General features: G+C 54.1%; 1 protein-coding gene across 1 annotated transcript in view; it reads right to left on the reverse strand.

The window, feature by feature from the left end:
- LOC132869195 (ethanolamine-phosphate cytidylyltransferase-like) overlaps window positions 1–17,135 on the reverse strand; it is a 75,211-nt gene that overhangs the window by 11,849 nt on the left and 46,227 nt on the right. Inside the window, exons 9-11 of the mRNA XM_060902527.1 lie at window positions 5,485–5,562; window positions 5,307–5,372; window positions 5,139–5,204 (exon numbers count right to left, since the gene is read on the reverse strand). Coding sequence (XP_060758510.1) covers window positions 5,139–5,204; window positions 5,307–5,372; window positions 5,485–5,562 — 210 coding nt within the window. The remainder of the gene's footprint in view (window positions 1–5,138; window positions 5,205–5,306; window positions 5,373–5,484; window positions 5,563–17,135) is intronic.

The following is a 17,135-nucleotide window of genomic DNA, read 5'->3' on the forward strand; positions in this document are numbered from 1 at the left end:
ACCAACATCTGAAGAGGTGAGATCGCTCCTTTTTTTTCCCTATTTTTGCTGGCGGGATTGACTCTGCCCTAAGGGCTATTCTCTCTCTTTCTCTCACTTTGCACCATTACACAATAAATATTCACAGTGAAAATATTTCATAAGCGCGTTCCATGAACCAAGTTATAGGATTTGTTGACAACTCGCATCGAGTTCGTGACACTTCTACCCGGCGTGAAGCACTCACAGTCATGTGGTTGTGACGTCATCGTAAACAAATCCGTTCTACTCATCCAGACGACTTCGCAATGGCAACGTTGCCAGATCTTTCCACTCTGGAACCTGTTCTCAAAAGATTGCGTTTTGGAGCACCCAAAACGCCGGTGCCGTGTGGACGCCAGGCCGAAACGATAAACAATTGTATTGGATTCACCTGAATCCGTTGCCGTGTGGACAGGGCCTGAGTCTTGGTGTGGATGTTTATTCAGTTTTCTGGGAAGTGTGCTCAGACTGCATTGTAGGTGGCTGATAAGTGGTGTCTCAGACCACCTCCTCTATTTAGTGATAGTCGTTCCTGGTTGATAACCCTAATGACTCGCATGATGGCAGAGCGAGCCAACAACCCATGGATCACCTTAATGACCCTCTAGGCTGTTAACACCATTCACACCCGGCCCCCAGTGACCTACACCTATAGAGATCTTGCAGTCACGTGACCGGAAAGTACACAGACGCCATCTTGTCGGTAAAAAACACCGCTGAATACTGCTGCACTCGTGTACAGAATGGATCAATTTCAACCGACGGACTACATGGCTCATTTTTCTAATGAACAGATAACTAGATATATGTCTAAAATAAACGATCTACAGATTAGTGACCCTTATGGTTTACCGGACGGAGTTTTCACGACCGTGTCAGTGGATATGGAACTGCCAGCGGAATACCCAGACGTGTATAATTACCTCATTAACTTTCCCTCGCTGTTCAGTGGTGAAGCACTGCGTGCTTATAAATCTCTGGACAGTTATCTTTACAGAAATTCAGGATTTGTCAGCCCCCGTAAGATGTGGCATCTTGTAAACAAGAAAATAATCCTCATTGGATGGGTAAGTCACTTAAGTATTACTAGTACTGCACTGACCAGCCGATTATAGAATAGAATAGAATAAGGTAATTCCAGCTGTAATTCCAAATCGTCCGTTTTGTTTACCATGGATCTGGCATTGGAGAGGTAGAGGCTTAGCACTGAAGGTTTGAGTAGCTGTTTTCTGAGCTTAGTCAACAGGCCGGCTCTGCAGCCTCGCTTTTGCTTCCGCTCCCGGCACCGCCTCCTTCGCTTTGCTTCCGATAACAATCCACGGAGACCCCGCTGGTCTCGCTATCTCGTCCGGAATGTTTTTTTTTTTTTCCTCGTCCGGAATGTTGTGCATGCAATGGAAATCGCTACAAACCGTCATTTTCTGCTGGAAACCAATGTCCAGTAAGTCCATATGGTTGTAGTGGATATTGAAGTCCGGTACAGATGAACAACACGCAAAGATACACACAAAAAACATAAAAACCGTGCACAGGTAGGGAGAGCTTGTAGCCGCAGCCGTTGTAGTAGAATTGTATATAGTAGGGTTTTCCAGAAGAAAAGGTAGAAGTAGAAGCAGAAGTAGAAGGCGGAAATATGGCGTTTGCCCGACAAGATGGCGTCTATCACAATCTGGATCGGCTGTGACGTCACATGCAAGTGCTCCATAGGATGACTCAACGACTCTCCTTAGAGTTGCTTTTGGTCCACTAGAGGATAAATACCTGGAACTCCGCACTAGTCAGATAGAACCGAAGAAGCCTTTCGGATGAGAGGTGAAGCATCTTCAAGAATTTCAAGCAAGTCCAGTTGCTGCCTTTAGCACATACAGAGCATTTAAAAGTCAATGTTAAACTATGATACTCTGCTGTAATGAAAATATTACTCAGACCTCATGTTAGAAATGTGTGTACAGTATAGTAAATGTATTTATAGATGACTTACTGGGTTTATTACATCTGTCAACCTTTGTTGGAGGAGGTTATGTTTTCGCCGCTGTTTGTCTGTTCCCAATGTAACTCAAAAAATACGAATACGAACGAATACGAATACTTTATTGTCCACAATGTGGAAATTTGTCTTCAGTTTCACCACAAACATTTAAACAATTAAACATTAAAATCACAATACACGGGCGGCACGGTGGTGTAGTGGTTAGCGCTGTTGCCTCACAGCAAGAAGGTCCGGGTTCGAGCCCCGTGGCCGGTGAGGGCCTTTCTGTGTGGAGTTTGCATGTTCTCCCCGTGTCCGCGTGGGTTTCCTCCGGGTGCTCCGGTTTCCCCCACAGTCCAAAGACATGCAGGTTAGGTTAACTGGTGGCTCTAAATTGACCGTAGGTGCGAATGTGAGTGTGAATGGTTGTCTGTGTCTATGTGTCAGCCCTGTGATGACCTGGCGACTTGTCCAGGGTGTACCCCGCCTTTCGCCCGTAGTCAGCTGGGATAGGCTCCAGCTTGCCTGCGACCCTGTAGAAGGATAAAGCGGCTAGAGATAATGAGATGAGATCACAATACACAAATCAAGCATTCAAGCACTACATTTTGTAAAAACAGAAGAAGAGAAAACTAAGTTATTATAAAAATACATTAGCACTCAAAAGAGTGTTTAAAAGAATGAAATAGCTAAAAAGTAATAAATATCAAATATAATAATAAATAAGTAATCAGACCAATAAAAAGGACTGGGGTGAATTAAGTAAAAATCCCTGTATTATTTATCGCCCTTAGTCCTTTTGGGACGAAGGAGTTTTTAAAGATGTTCTTTTTAGCGCTGGGCACTCTAAAACGCCTCCCAGAGGGTAGAAGCTCGAATTCACAGTGGAGCGGATGGGAAAGGTCATTTATGATTTTCCTGGTTTTGTTTAAAATCTGTTCATCATACATTATACTTAAGTGCTTTTGTGGCTTTCCTATTATCTTTGTGGCCATATTCACTAGTCTCTGTAGCTTATTTTTTCTCTGCATGTTCAAGTTACCATACCACATGATCATATTAAATGATAGAATGCTTTCAACAAGGTTTTTATACACTGTTTGTAGGATGTCCTTGTTCACACCAAAGTTTTTGAGTCTACGGAGTAGGTAAAGACGTTGTGAGCACTTTTTAAAAATAAAATCTGTGTTTTCTTTAAAAATGAGTTACTGTCTATAAAAGTGGCAAGATATTTAAAATCATTCACAACTTCCACTGTCTGTCCCTTGATGATTATTGGAGATAACAGGTCCTTATCATTTTGAATGACAAGTTCTTTAGTCTTACGTTCATTTCTAAAAAGCTATTTTGGCACCATTCTTGAAGAGATGATGTATGGCAGGCGTAGGCATATTCTCTTTCCATATCACCCTGCTGCAGTAGACCAACCAGAGCCATGTCATCAGCATATTTAAATAACCTAAAATGTTCTTGGATTTTGAATTCGTTCGTATATATAGAGAACAGTAAAGGAGGTAAAATGGTGCCCTGCGGTTCCCCAGTATTCAAAACAGTGAGGTCTGACTCAATATTCCCCAAAATAACCCGTTGAGGGCGGTCAGAGAGAAAATCCCTAACCCAATGAATTATTCCACCATTAACCCCTAAACCAGACCTGGGCATTTTCCGGCCCGCGGGCCGCATCCGGTCCTTTGGTTCATTCTGACCGGCCCGCGTAAGGTTAATTAGAAATTACAAAATAAACGTATTTTCTAGTTTTACCTCATGCATGGACTGAATGTGCATTGCTTTTATTTTGAAGTTGTGTTCAACAAAAACGCAATGCGCGTGACATGAACATGACATGAAATCCCACGAAACCTAATCCCGCGATAACTACTTCCGTAATTTGTCCAGACCAACCACAAACTTGTACGTCATCCTTCAAACGGTCCAGCCAATCACATAGTGTGACGTCACCAGCAGGCGCCGGAGCCGATCTGTAGATCTGATCCCTACACCGAATCGACTGATGATCATCTGTCACCTGTGCTTCGCATCTCCACCTCAGACATTCAACCTGACTCTGATGCACTCGTTAAAGACCAACAGAGACTAGATTTCTCTCACTGAACAAATAAAAAACACCAAATGAGGTGATTAGACTACAAATGTGGGCATCATTATTATATGATGTATCTTGTTTGATATTTGGAGTAGAAAGACAATATTGTGATGTCTTTATTGTATTTTGGGGTGAATGTGACTGAAAAAAAAATGGTACAAACGCTCACATTTTGTTAACCATTGTTTTGGGAAATTTGATTGAATAAATGACATTTTTTGTAAGGCAACCTCGTTTTTTCCATACTCTTACCAGTCTTAGCAGCTTGTAAAAACAATGATATTTATTGCTTTATATAAAGAAATACAATTAATATTATGCAGAATTTAGTTCAGCCTTATGGTCCGGCCCTCCACAAAATTTTCTGTTTCTCATGTGGCCCCATGGAAAAAATAATTGCCCACCCCTGCCCTAAATCAACAAGTCTTTGCAACAGTACATGAATTTGCATAGAATTAAAAGCAGATGTAAAAATAGTGATGAAAATTTTGAGAAAAGATGGGCCAAGGACCAATTGATTTAGATTTTGATGCAAATCCGGATATGTGGATCCAGAATTTTTTTTTTTTTTTGGTCTGTTTCCAATGTAACTCTCATAGTGAACAGATTTTGATGAAATTTGGTGTACAGGTTTAGTATTATCCAACATTCAAGCAATTTGATTTTGATGTTGATCCAGATTCGTAAACATCTGGACGTTCTATGTGGCTTGGTGGAGGTATCTACTCTACCAAGTGCCCTTCTCATTGGTATATTGATGATTTCAGTAAGTGGTGGTATATATTTTGAATGAGGTGTCAGAAAATGTGTAGTATAAATATAATAATAATTTTTCTTTGCTGCATGTAGCACCTTCCCTAAACGGTTCTTCGTTGAAGCGTGTTCATTTATTGCATGAGCAGTTGGTAAAACAGAAACACCTGGTGGTCTTACTGAAGATGAGCTAATGTGTGATCTGGGGAGATATAATGGGCTGGGAATGGCGGTGATTTAAATGTGGTGAAAAAGGTAAAAGAAACTGTTGTTCAGACACTGAGTACTCACAGCATAGGGGTCTGAGCCATCTCTGTCTGGAAACACTTCCGTCTTTCCGTGACAAACAAGATCCACCTGCGCAATGAAAGGATTAGGCAAGTTCTCGAGCTCAAACTGATGTAGCTCTGCACACAATCACTGCAATGCATAGATCACCCATAAATAGTTGACTCATACTTTGAAATGGTCCAGCAAATCCTTTGAAACTGTGTATGGGGCTCCAATCACCACCTCTGAGACATGCTTCAAAAAAGGCAAACAATCACAAATTAAAAATGTCATTTTATTAGTTCAAATAGATAAAAGTAACAAAAATGGCCCTAACAAAGCTAGTGTGAGAGGAGAGCAGACTCACCCGGCAGGCCAGAACGCTCAGCGTTCTCTCATGGATGTTCATGATGGGATAATTCTTTCCTTTGTAACGGTTCACCTCCTAAAAAGGGGGGGGGAATCGTGTATACCATTCCAGTGTACATCATACTGAGTGTTTTTATAAAAGGGACTGTTACTGCATGAAAAACAATATTACTACTATTTAATAGGGATGAGCGAGTACAGCATTATCTGTATCTGTATCTGTTAACCATAAAAATTATCTGTATCTGTATCCGTACTCGGAGTGGGCAGTGCCTAACCCGGAAACGGGCGGGCTTTAACCCAGAAGTGGGTCTGGTTGTCTTGAAACGGGCGGGGCTTTAACCAGTATGTTATTTTAAGCATGCAATTGATATGGGTTGTATTGGTTAGCGCTATCGCCTCACAGCAAGAAGGTTCTGGGTTCGAGCCCCGGGGCCGGCGAGGGCCTTTCTGTGTGGAGTTTGCATGTTCTCCCCGTGTCTGCGTGGGTTTCCTCCGGGTGCTCCGGTTTCCCCCACAGTCCAAAGACATGCAGGTTAGGTGAACTGGTGACTCTAAATTGACCGTAGGTGTGAATGTGAGTGTGAATGGTTGTCTGTGTCTATGTGTCGGCCCTGTGATGACCTGGCGACTTGTCCAGGGTGTACCCCGCCTTTCGCCCGTAGTCAGCTGGGATAGGCTCCAGCTTGCCTGCGACCCTGTAGAAGGATAAAGCGGCTAGAGATAATGAGATGAATGAGCATCAGCATTGAGCTTCAGATCAATGGTTTTGATCACGATAGCAAACGAACTATTTACAGAACAAGTTTTGCAACAATGAATACAATACATGCAGTTGCAATAATGAAATGTAATGAACAAGAGTTTTCATACTCAACATAACTTTCTTTTTTTAATTTTTAATTTTTTTATGATCAGTGTGATTTTTTTTTTTTTTTTGGTTCTCATCTCATCTCATTATCTCTAGCCACTTTATCCTGTTCTACAGGGTCACAGGCAAGCTGGAGCCTATCCCAGCTGACTATCGGCAAAAGGCGGGGTACACCCTGGACAAGTCGCCAGGTCATCACAGGGCTGACACATAGACACAGACAACCATTCACACTCACATTCACACCTACGGTCAATTTAGAGTCACCAGTTAACCTAACCTGCATGTCTTTGGACTGTGGGGGAAACCGGAGCACCCGGAGGAAACCCACGCGGACACGGGGAGAACATGCAAACTCCACACAGAAAGGCCCTCGCCGGCCACGGGGCTCGAACCCGGACCTTCTTGCTGTGAGGCGACAGTGCTAACCACTACACCACCATGCCGCCCTGTGTGTGTGTGTGTGTGTGTGTGTAGCATAATTTGTAATACTCATACCACTACTGCCTTTATTTTTACATGAAATTACAGCAAGAAAGTGTCAGACACTCAGTGTGTGAAGTCAAAAAAACTGTTTTTAACCGATGGTTAAAAAAAGAAAAAAAAATCTCCGACAGGCAGAGACGCAACGCGAGTCGCTTTCTACCAAGCACCACGTCTGAACGAACCCACGTTTACCAGAACTCTACTGGTTATAAGTACAACCCCGATTCCAAAAAAGTTGGGACAAAGTACAAATTGTAAATAAAAATGGAATGCAATGATGTGGAAGTTTCAAAATTCCATATTTTATTCAGAATAGAACATAGATGACATATCAAATGTTTAAACTGAGAAAATGTATCATTTAAAGAGAAAAATTAGGTAATTTTAAATTTCATGACAACAACACATCTCAAAAAAGTTGGGACAAGGCCATGTTTCCCACTGTGAGACATCCCCTTTTCTCTTTACAACAGTCTGTAAACGTCTGGGGACTGAGGAGACAAGTTGCTCAAGTTTAGGGATAGGAATGTTAACCCATTCTTGTCTAATGTAGGATTCTAGTTGCTCAACTGTCTTGGGTCTTTTTTGTCGTATCTTCCGTTTTATGACGCGCCAAATGTTTTCTATGGGTGAAAGATCTGGACTGCAGGCTGGCCAGTTCAGTACCCGGACCCTTCTTCTATGCAGCCATGATGCTGTAATTGATGCAGTATGTGGTTTGGCATTGTCATGTTGGAAAATGCAAGGTCTTCCCTGAAAGAGACGTCGTCTGGATGGGAGCATATGTTGCTCTAGAACCTGGATATACCTTTCAGCATTGATGGTGTCTTTCCAGATGTGTAAGCTGCCCATGCCACACGCACTAATGCAACCCCATACCATCAGAGATGCAGGCTTCTGAACTGAGTGCTGATAACAACTTGGGTCGTCCTTCTCCTCTTTAGTCCGAATGACACGGCGTCCCTGATTTCCATAAAGAACTTCACATTTTGATTCATCTGACCACAGAACAGTTTTCCACTTTGCCACAGTCCATTTTAAATGAGCCTTGGCCCAGAGAAGACGTCTGCGCTTCTGGATCATGTTTAGATACGGCTTCTTCTCTGAACTATAGAGTTTTAGCTGGCAACGGCGGATGGCACGGTGAATTGTATTCACAGATAATGTTCTCTGGAAATATTCCTGAGCCCATTTTGTGACTTCCAATACAGAAGCATGCCTCTATGTGATGCAGTGCCGTCTAAGGGCCCGAAGATCACGGGCACCCAGTATGGTTTTCCGGCCTTGACCCTTACACACAGAGATTCTTCCAGATTCTCTGAATCTTTTGATGATATTATGCACTGTAGATGATGATATGTTCAAACTCTTTGCAATTTTACACTGTCGAACTCCTTTCTGATATTGCTCCACTATTTGTCGGTGCAGAATTAGGGGGATTGGTGATCCTCTTCCCATCTTTACTTCTGAGAGCCGCTGCCACTCCAAGATGCTCTTTTTATACCCAGTCATGTTAATGACCTATTGCCAACTGACCTAATGAGTTGCAATTTGGTCCTCCAGCTGTTCCTTTTTTGTATCTTTAACTTTTCCAGCCTCTTATTGCCCCTGTCCCAACTTTTTTGAGGTGTTGCTGTCAAGAAATTTCAAATGAGCCAATATTTGGCATGAAATTTCAAAATGTCTCACTTTCGACATTTGATATGTTGTCTATGTTCTATTGTGAATACAATATCAGTTTTTGAGATTTGTAAATTACTGTATTCCGTTTTTATTTACAATTTGTACTCTGTCCCAACTTTTTTGGAATCGGGGTTGTAAGTACAAACTGAAATAAAAACAAACTTGAAGGTGAAGAAACCTGAAACGTCACCTGAGTGACTGAGGGAGAGACACAGAGCTGTTCTCTGTGTGAATGAGCAGAGCGGTGTGTGTAGGAGAGGGGCGGTGTATGTAGGGGAGGGGCGGTGTGTGTAGCGGAGGGGCGCTGTGACGCTGTGTGAGTGAGCAGAGCGGTGTGTGTAGGGGAGGGGCGGTGTGTGTAGGGGAGGGGCGGTGTGTGTAGGGGAGGGGCGCTGTGTGAGTGAGCAGAGCGGTGTGTGTAGGAGAGGGGCGGTGTGTGTAGGGGAGGGGCGCTGTGTGAGTGAGCAGAGCGGTGTGTGTAGGGGAGGGGCGGTGTGTGTAGGGGAGGGGTGGTGTGTGAGTGAGCAGAGCGGTGTGTGTAGGGGAGGGGCGGTGTGTGTCGGGGAGGGGCGGTGTGTGAGTGAGCAGAGCGGTGTGTGTAGGGGAGGGGCGCTGTGTGAGTGAGCAGAGCGGTGTGTGTAGGGGAGGGGCGGTGTGTGTAGGGGAGGGGCGCTGTGTGAGTGAGCAGAGCGGTGTGTGTAGGGCAGGGGCGGTGTGTGTAGGGGAGGGGTGGTGTGTGAGTGAGCAGAGCGGTGTGTGTAGGGGAGGGGCAGTGTGTGTCGGGGAGGGGCGGTGTGTGTAGGGGAGGGGCGGTGTGTGAGTGAGCAGAGCGGTGTGTGTAGGGGAGGGGCGGTGTGTGTCGGGGAGGGGCGGTGTGTGAGTGAGCAGAGCGGTGTGTGTAGGGGAGGGGCGCTGTGTGAGTGAGCAGAGCGGTGTGTGTAGGGGAGGGGCGGTGTGTGTAGGGGAGGGGCGCTGTGTGAGTGAGCAGAGCGGTGTGTGTAGGGCAGGGGCGGTGTGTGTAGGGGAGGGGTGGTGTGTGAGTGAGCAGAGCGGTGTGTGTAGGGGAGGGGCAGTGTGTGTCGGGGAGGGGCGGTGTGTGTAGGGGAGGGGCGGTGTGTGAGTGAGCAGAGCGGTGTGTGTAGGGGAGGGGCGGTGTGTGTAGGGGAGGGGCGCTGTGAGAGTGAGCAGAGCGGTGTGTGTAGGGGAGGGGCGGTGTGTGTAGGGGAGGGGCGCTGTGTGAGTGAGCAGAGCGGTGTGTGTCGGGGAGGGGCGGTGTGTGTAGGGGAGGGGCGGTGTGTGAGTGAGCAGAGCGGTGTGTGTAGGGGAGGGGCGGTGTGTGTAGGGGAGGGGCGCTGTGTGAGTGAGCAGAGCGGTGTGTGTAGGGGAGGGGCGGTGTGTGTCGGGGAGGGGCGGTGTGTGAGTGAGCAGAGCGGTGTGTGTAGGGGAGGGGCGCTGTGTGAGTGAGCAGAGCGGTGTGTGTAGGGGAGGGGCGGTGTGTGTAGGGGAGGGGCGCTGTGTGAGTGAGCAGAGCGGTGTGTGTAGGGCAGGGGCGGTGTGTGTAGGGGAGGGGTGGTGTGTGAGTGAGCAGAGCGGTGTGTGTCGGGGAGGGGCGGTGTGTGTAGGGGAGGGGTGGTGTGTGAGTGAGCAGAGCGGTGTGTGTAGGGGAGGGGCAGTGTGTGTCGGGGAGGGGCGGTGTGTGTAGGGGAGGGGCGGTGTGTGAGTGAGCAGAGCGGTGTGTGTAGGGGAGGGGCGGTGTGTGTAGGGGAGGGGCGCTGTGTGAGTGAGCAGAGCGGTGTGTGTAGGGGAGGGGCGGTGTGTGTCGGGGAGGGGCGGTGTGTGAGTGAGCAGAGCGGTGTGTGTAGGGGAGGGGCGCTGTGTGAGTGAGCAGAGCGGTGTGTGTAGGGGAGGGGCGGTGTGTGTAGGGGAGGGGCGCTGTGTGAGTGAGCAGAGCGGTGTGTGTAGGGGAGGGGCGGTGTGTGTAGGGGAGGGGCGCTGTGTGAGTGAGCAGAGCGGTGTGTGTCGGGGAGGGGCGGTGTGTGTAGGGGAGGGGCGGTGTGTGAGTGAGCAGAGCGGTGTGTGTAGGGGAGGGGCGGTGTGTGTAGGGGAGGGGCGCTGTGTGAGTGAGCAGAGCGGTGTGTGTAGGGGAGGGGCGGTGTGTGTCGGGGAGGGGCGGTGTGTGAGTGAGCAGAGCGGTGTGTGTAGGGGAGGGGCGCTGTGTGAGTGAGCAGAGCGGTGTGTGTAGGGGAGGGGCGGTGTGTGTAGGGGAGGGGCGCTGTGTGAGTGAGCAGAGCGGTGTGTGTAGGGCAGGGGCGGTGTGTGTAGGGGAGGGGTGGTGTGTGAGTGAGCAGAGCGGTGTGTGTAGGGGAGGGGCAGTGTGTGTCGGGGAGGGGCGGTGTGTGTAGGGGAGGGGCGGTGTGTGAGTGAGCAGAGCGGTGTGTGTAGGGGAGGGGCGGTGTGTGTAGGGGAGGGGCGCTGTGTGAGTGAGCAGAGCGGTGTGTGTAGGGGAGGGGCGGTGTGTGTAGGGGAGGGGCGGTGTGTGAGTGAGCAGAGCGGTGTGTCGGGGAGGGGCGGTGTGTGTAGGGGAGGGGCGGTGTGTGAGTGAGCAGAGCGGTGGGTGAAGGGGAGGGGCGGTGTGTGTAGGGGAGGGGCGCTGTGTGAGTGAGCAGAGCGGTGTGTGTAGGGGAGGGGCGGTGTGTGTAGGGGAGGGGCGGTGTGTGTAGGGGAGGGGCGGTGTGTGAGTGAGCAGAGCGGTGTGTGTAGGGGAGGGGCGCTGTGTGAGTGAGCAGAGCGGTGTGTGTAGGGGAGGGGTGGTGTGTGTAGGGGAGGGGCGGTGTGTGTAGGGGAGGGGCAGTGTGTGAGTGAGCAGAGCGGTGTGTGTAGGGGATGGGCGCTGAGCAGAGCGGTGTGTGTAGAGGAGGGGCGGTGTGTGTAGGGGAGGGGCGCTGTGTGAGTGAGCAGAGCGGTGTGTGTAGGGGAGGGGTGGTGTGTGTAGGGGAGGGGCGCTGTGTGAGTGAGCAGAGCGGTGTGTGTAGGGGAGGGGCGGTGTGTGTAGGGGAGGGGCGCTGTGTGAGTGAGGAGAGCGGTGTGTGTAGGGGAGGGGCGGTGTGTGTAGGGGAGGGGCGGTGTGTGTAGGGGAGGGGCGGTGTGTGTAGGGGAGGGGCGCTGTGTGAGTGAGCAGAGCGGTGTGTGTAGGGGGGGCGGTGTGTGTAGGGGAGGGGTGGTGTGTGAGTGAGCAGAGCGGTGTGTGTCGGGGAGGGGCGGTGTGTGTCGGGGAGGGGCGGTGTGTGAGTGAGCAGAGCGGTGTGTGTCGGGGAGGGGCGGTGTGTGTCCGGGAGGGGCGGTGTGTGTAGGGGAGGGGCAGTGTGTGTAGGGGAGGGGCGGTGTGTGTAGGGGAGGGGCGGTGTGTGTAGGGGAGGGGCGCTGTGTGAGTGAGCAGAGCGGTGTGTGTAGGGGAGGGGCGGTGTGTGTAGGGGAGGGGCGGTGTGTGAGTGAGCAGAGCGGTGTGTGTAGGGGAGGGGCGCTGTGTGAGTGAGCAGAGCGGTGTGTGTAGGGGAGGGGCGGTGTGTGTAGGGGAGGGGCAGTGTGTGTAGGGGAGGGGCAGTGTGTGAGTGAGCAGAGCGGTGTGTGTAAGGGAGGGGCGGTGTGTGTAGGGGAGGGGCGGTGTGTGTAGGGGAGGGGCGGTGTGTGAGTGAGCAAAGTGGTGCATGTAGGGGATGGGCGCTGAGCAGAGCGGTGTGTGTAGAGGAGGGGCGCTGAGCAGAGCGGTGTGTGTAGGGGAGGGGCGGTGTGTGTAGGGGAGGGGCGCTGTGTGAGTAAGCAGAGCGGTGTGTGTAGGGGAGGGGCGGTGTGTGTAGGGGAGGGGCGCTGTGTGAGTGAGGAGAGCGGTGTGTGTAAGGGAGGGGCGGTGTTTGTAGGGGAGGGGCGCTGTGTGAGTGAGCAGAGCGGTGTGTGTAGGGGAGGGGCAGTGTGTGTAGGGGAGGGGCGGTGTGTGTAGGGGAGGGGCGGTGTGTGTAGGGGAGGGGCGCTGTGTGAGTGAGCAGAGCGGTGTGTGTAGGGGGGGCGGTGTGTGTAGGGGAGGGGGGGTGTGTGAGTGAGCAGAGCGGTGTGTGTCGGGGAGGGGCGGTGTGTGTCGGGGAGGGGGCGCTGTGTGAGTGAGCAGAGCGGTGTGTGTAGGGGAGGGGCGCTGTGTGAGTGAGCAGAGCGGTGTGTGTAGGGGAGGGGCGCTGTGTGAGTGAGCAGAGCGGTGTGTGTAGGGGAGGGGCGGTGTGTGTAGGGGAGGGGCAGTGTGTGAGTGAGCAGAGCGGTGTGTGTAGGGGGGGCGGTGTGTGTAGGGGAGGGGTGGTGTGTGAGTGAGCAGAGCGGTGTGTGTCGGGGAGGGGCGGTGTGTGTCGGGGAGGGGCGGTGTGTGAGTGAGCAGAGCGGTGTGTGTCGGGGAGGGGCGGTGTGTGTCGGGGAGGGGCGGTGTGTGTAGGGGAGGGGCGGTGTGTGTCGGGGAGGGGCGGTGTGTGTAGGGGAGGGGCGGTGTGTGTAGGGGAGGGGCGGTGTGTGTAGGGGAGGGGGCGCTGTGTGAGTGAGCAGAGCGGTGTGTGTAGGGGAGGGGCGGTGTGTGAGTGAGCAGAGCGGTGTGTGTAGGGGAGGGGCGGTGTGTGTAGGGGAGGGGCGCTGTGTGAGTGAGCAGAGCGGTGTGTGTAGGGGGGGCGGTGTGTGTAGGGGAGGGGTGGTGTGTGAGTGAGCAGAGCGGTGTGTGTCGTGGAGGGGCGGTGTGTGTCGGGGAGGGGCGGTGTGTGAGTGAGCTGAGCGGTGTGTGTAGGGGAGGGGCGGTGTGTGTCGGGGAGGGGCGGTGTGTGTAGGGGAGGGGCGGTGTGTGTAGGGGAGGGGCGGTGTGTGAGTGAGCAGAGCGGTGTGTGTAGGGGAGGGGCGGTGTGTGAGTGAGCAGAGCGGTGTGTGTAGGGGGGGCGGTGTGTGTAGGGGAGGGGTGGTGTGTGAGTGAGCAGAGCGGTGTGTGTCGGGGAGGGGCGGTGTGTGTCGGGGAGGGGCGGTGTGTGAGTGAGCAGAGCGGTGTGTGTCGGGGAGGGGCGGTGTGTGTAGGGGAGGGGCGGTGTGTGAGTGAGCAGAGCGGTGTGTGTAGGGGAGGGGCGGTGTGTGTAGGGGAGGGGCGGTGTGTGTAGGGGAGGGGCGCTGTGTGAGTGAGCAGAGCGGTGTGTGTAGGGGAGGGGCGCTGTGTGAGTGAGCAGAGCGGTGTGTGTAGGGGAGGGGCGGTGTGTGTAGGGGAGGGGCAGTGTGTGTAGGGGAGGGGCAGTGTGTGAGTGAGCAGAGCGGTGTGTGTAGGGGAGGGGCGGTGTGTGTAGGGGAGGGGCGGTGTGTGAGTGAGCAAAGTGGTGTATGTAGGGGATGGGCGCTGAGCAGAGCGGTGTGTGTAGAGGAGGGGCGCTGAGCAGAGCGGTGTGTGTAGGGGAGGGGCACTGAGCAGAGCGGTGTATGTAGGGGAGGGGCACTGAGCAGAGCGGTGTGTGTAGGGGAGGGGCGCTGAGCAGAGCGGTGTGTGTAGGGGAGGGGCGCTGTGTGAGTGAGCAGAGCGGTGTGTGTAGGGGAGGGGCAGTGTGTGAGTGAGCAGAGCGGTGTGTGTAGGGGAGGAGCGGTGTGTGTAGGGGAGGGGCGGTGTGTGAGTGAGCAAAGTGGTGTATGTAGGGGAGGAGCGCTGAGCAGAGCGGTGTGTGTAGGGGAGAGGCGGTGTGTGTAGGGGAGGGGCGGTGTGTGAGTGAGCAGAGTGGTGTATGTAGGGGAGGGGCGCTGAGCAGAGCGGTGTGTGTAGGGGAGGGGCGGTGTGTGTAGGGGAGGGGCGGTGTGTGAGTGAGCAGAGCGGTGTGTGTAGGAGGGGGCGCTGTATGAGTGAGCAGAGCTGTGTGTGTCGGGGAGGGGCGCTGTGTGAGTGAGCAGAGCGGTGTGTGTCGGTGAGGGGCGGTGTGTGTAGGGGAGGGGCGCTGTGTGAGTGAGCAGAGAGGTGTGTGTAGGGGAGGGGCAGTGTGTGTAGGGGAGGGGCGGTGTGTGTAGGGGAGGGGCGGTGTGTGTCGGGGAGGGGCGGTGTGTGTAGGGGAGGGGCGGTGTGTGTAGGGGAGGGGCGGTGTGTGTAGGGGAGGGGGCGCTGTGTGAGTGAGCAGAGCGGTGTGTGTAGGGGAGGGGCGGTGTGTGAGTGAGCAGAGCGGTGTGTGTAGGGGAGGGGCGGTGTGTGTAGGGGAGGGGCGCTGTGTGAGTGAGCAGAGCGGTGTGTGTAGGGGGGGCGGTGTGTGTAGGGGAGGGGTGGTGTGTGAGTGAGCAGAGCGGTGTGTGTAGGGGGGGCGGTGTGTGTCGGGGAGGGGCGGTGTGTGTAGGGGAGGGGCGGTGTGTGAGTGAGCAGAGCGGTGTGTGTAGGGGAGGGGCGGTGTGTGTAGGGGAGGGGCGCTGTGTGAGTGAGCAGAGCGGTGTGTGTAGGGGAGGGGCGGTGTGTGTCGGGGAGGGGCGGTGTGTGAGTGAGCAGAGCGGTGTGTGTAGGGGAGGGGCGCTGTGTGAGTGAGCAGAGCGGTGTGTGTAGGGGAGGGGCGGTGTGTGTAGGGGAGGGGCGCTGTGTGAGTGAGCAGAGCGGTGTGTGTAGGGGAGGGGCGGTGTGTGTAGGGGAGGGGCGCTGTGTGAGTGAGCAGAGCGGTGTGTGTCGGGGAGGGGCGGTGTGTGTAGGGGAGGGGCGGTGTGTGAGTGAGCAGAGCGGTGTGTGTAGGGGAGGGGCGGTGTGTGTAGGGGAGGGGCGCTGTGTGAGTGAGCAGAGCGGTGTGTGTAGGGGAGGGGCGGTGTGTGTCGGGGAGGGGCGGTGTGTGAGTGAGCAGAGCGGTGTGTGTAGGGGAGGGGCGCTGTGTGAGTGAGCAGAGCGGTGTGTGTAGGGGAGGGGCGGTGTGTGTAGGGGAGGGGCGCTGTGTGAGTGAGCAGAGCGGTGTGTGTAGGGCAGGGGCGGTGTGTGTAGGGGAGGGGTGGTGTGTGAGTGAGCAGAGCGGTGTGTGTAGGGGAGGGGCAGTGTGTGTCGGGGAGGGGCGGTGTGTGTAGGGGAGGGGCGGTGTGTGAGTGAGCAGAGCGGTGTGTGTAGGGGAGGGGCGGTGTGTGTAGGGGAGGGGCGCTGTGTGAGTGAGCAGAGCGGTGTGTGTAGGGGAGGGGCGGTGTGTGTAGGGGAGGGGCGGTGTGTGAGTGAGCAGAGCGGTGTGTGTCGGGGAGGGGCGGTGTGTGTAGGGGAGGGGCGGTGTGTGAGTGAGCAGAGCGGTGTGTGAAGGGGAGGGGCGGTGTGTGTAGGGGAGGGGCGCTGTGTGAGTGAGCAGAGCGGTGTGTGTAGGGGAGGGGCGGTGTGTGTAGGGGAGGGGCGGTGTGTGAGTGAGCAGAGCGGTGTGTGTAGGGGAGGGGCGCTGTGTGAGTGAGCAGAGCGGTGTGTGTAGGGGAGGGGTGGTGTGTGTAGGGGAGGGGCGGTGTGTGTAGGGGAGGGGCAGTGTGTGAGTGAGCAGAGCGGTGTGTGTAGGGGATGGGCGCTGAGCAGAGCGGTGTGTGTAGAGGAGGGGCGGTGTGTGTAGGGGAGGGGCGCTGTGTGAGTGAGCAGAGCGGTGTGTGTAGGGGAGGGGTGGTGTGTGTAGGGGAGGGGCGCTGTGTGAGTGAGCAGAGCGGTGTGTGTAGGGGAGGGGCGGTGTGTGTAGGGGAGGGGCGCTGTGTGAGTGAGGAGAGCGGTGTGTGTAGGGGAGGGGCGGTGTGTGTAGGGGAGGGGCGGTGTGTGTAGGGGAGGGGCGGTGTGTGTAGGGGAGGGGCGCTGTGTGAGTGAGCAGAGCGGTGTGTGTAGGGGGGGCGGTGTGTGTAGGGGAGGGGTGGTGTGTGAGTGAGCAGAGCGGTGTGTGTCGGGGAGGGGCGGTGTGTGTCGGGGAGGGGCGGTGTGTGAGTGAGCAGAGCGGTGTGTGTCGGGGAGGGGCGGTGTGTGTCCGGGAGGGGCGGTGTGTGTAGGGGAGGGGCAGTGTGTGTAGGGGAGGGGCGGTGTGTGTAGGGGAGGGGCGGTGTGTGTAGGGGAGGGGCGCTGTGTGAGTGAGCAGAGCGGTGTGTGTAGGGGAGGGGCGGTGTGTGTAGGGGAGGGGCGGTGTGTGAGTGAGCAGAGCGGTGTGTGTAGGGGAGGGGCGCTGTGTGAGTGAGCAGAGCGGTGTGTGTAGGGGAGGGGCGGTGTGTGTAGGGGAGGGGCAGTGTGTGTAGGGGAGGGGCAGTGTGTGAGTGAGCAGAGCGGTGTGTGTAAGGGAGGGGCGGTGTGTGTAGGGGAGGGGCGGTGTGTGTAGGGGAGGGGCGGTGTGTGAGTGAGCAAAGTGGTGCATGTAGGGGATGGGCGCTGAGCAGAGCGGTGTGTGTAGAGGAGGGGCGCTGAGCAGAGCGGTGTGTGTAGGGGAGGGGCGGTGTGTGTAGGGGAGGGGCGCTGTGTGAGTAAGCAGAGCGGTGTGTGTAGGGGAGGGGCGGTGTGTGTAGGGGAGGGGCGCTGTGTGAGTGAGGAGAGCGGTGTGTGTAAGGGAGGGGCGGTGTTTGTAGGGGAGGGGCGCTGTGTGAGTGAGCAGAGCGGTGTGTGTAGGGGAGGG

Source organism: Neoarius graeffei, chromosome 20 (genome assembly GCF_027579695.1).
Source record: "Neoarius graeffei isolate fNeoGra1 chromosome 20, fNeoGra1.pri, whole genome shotgun sequence".
In the NCBI taxonomy this organism is placed as follows: Eukaryota; Metazoa; Chordata; class Actinopteri; order Siluriformes; family Ariidae; genus Neoarius; species Neoarius graeffei.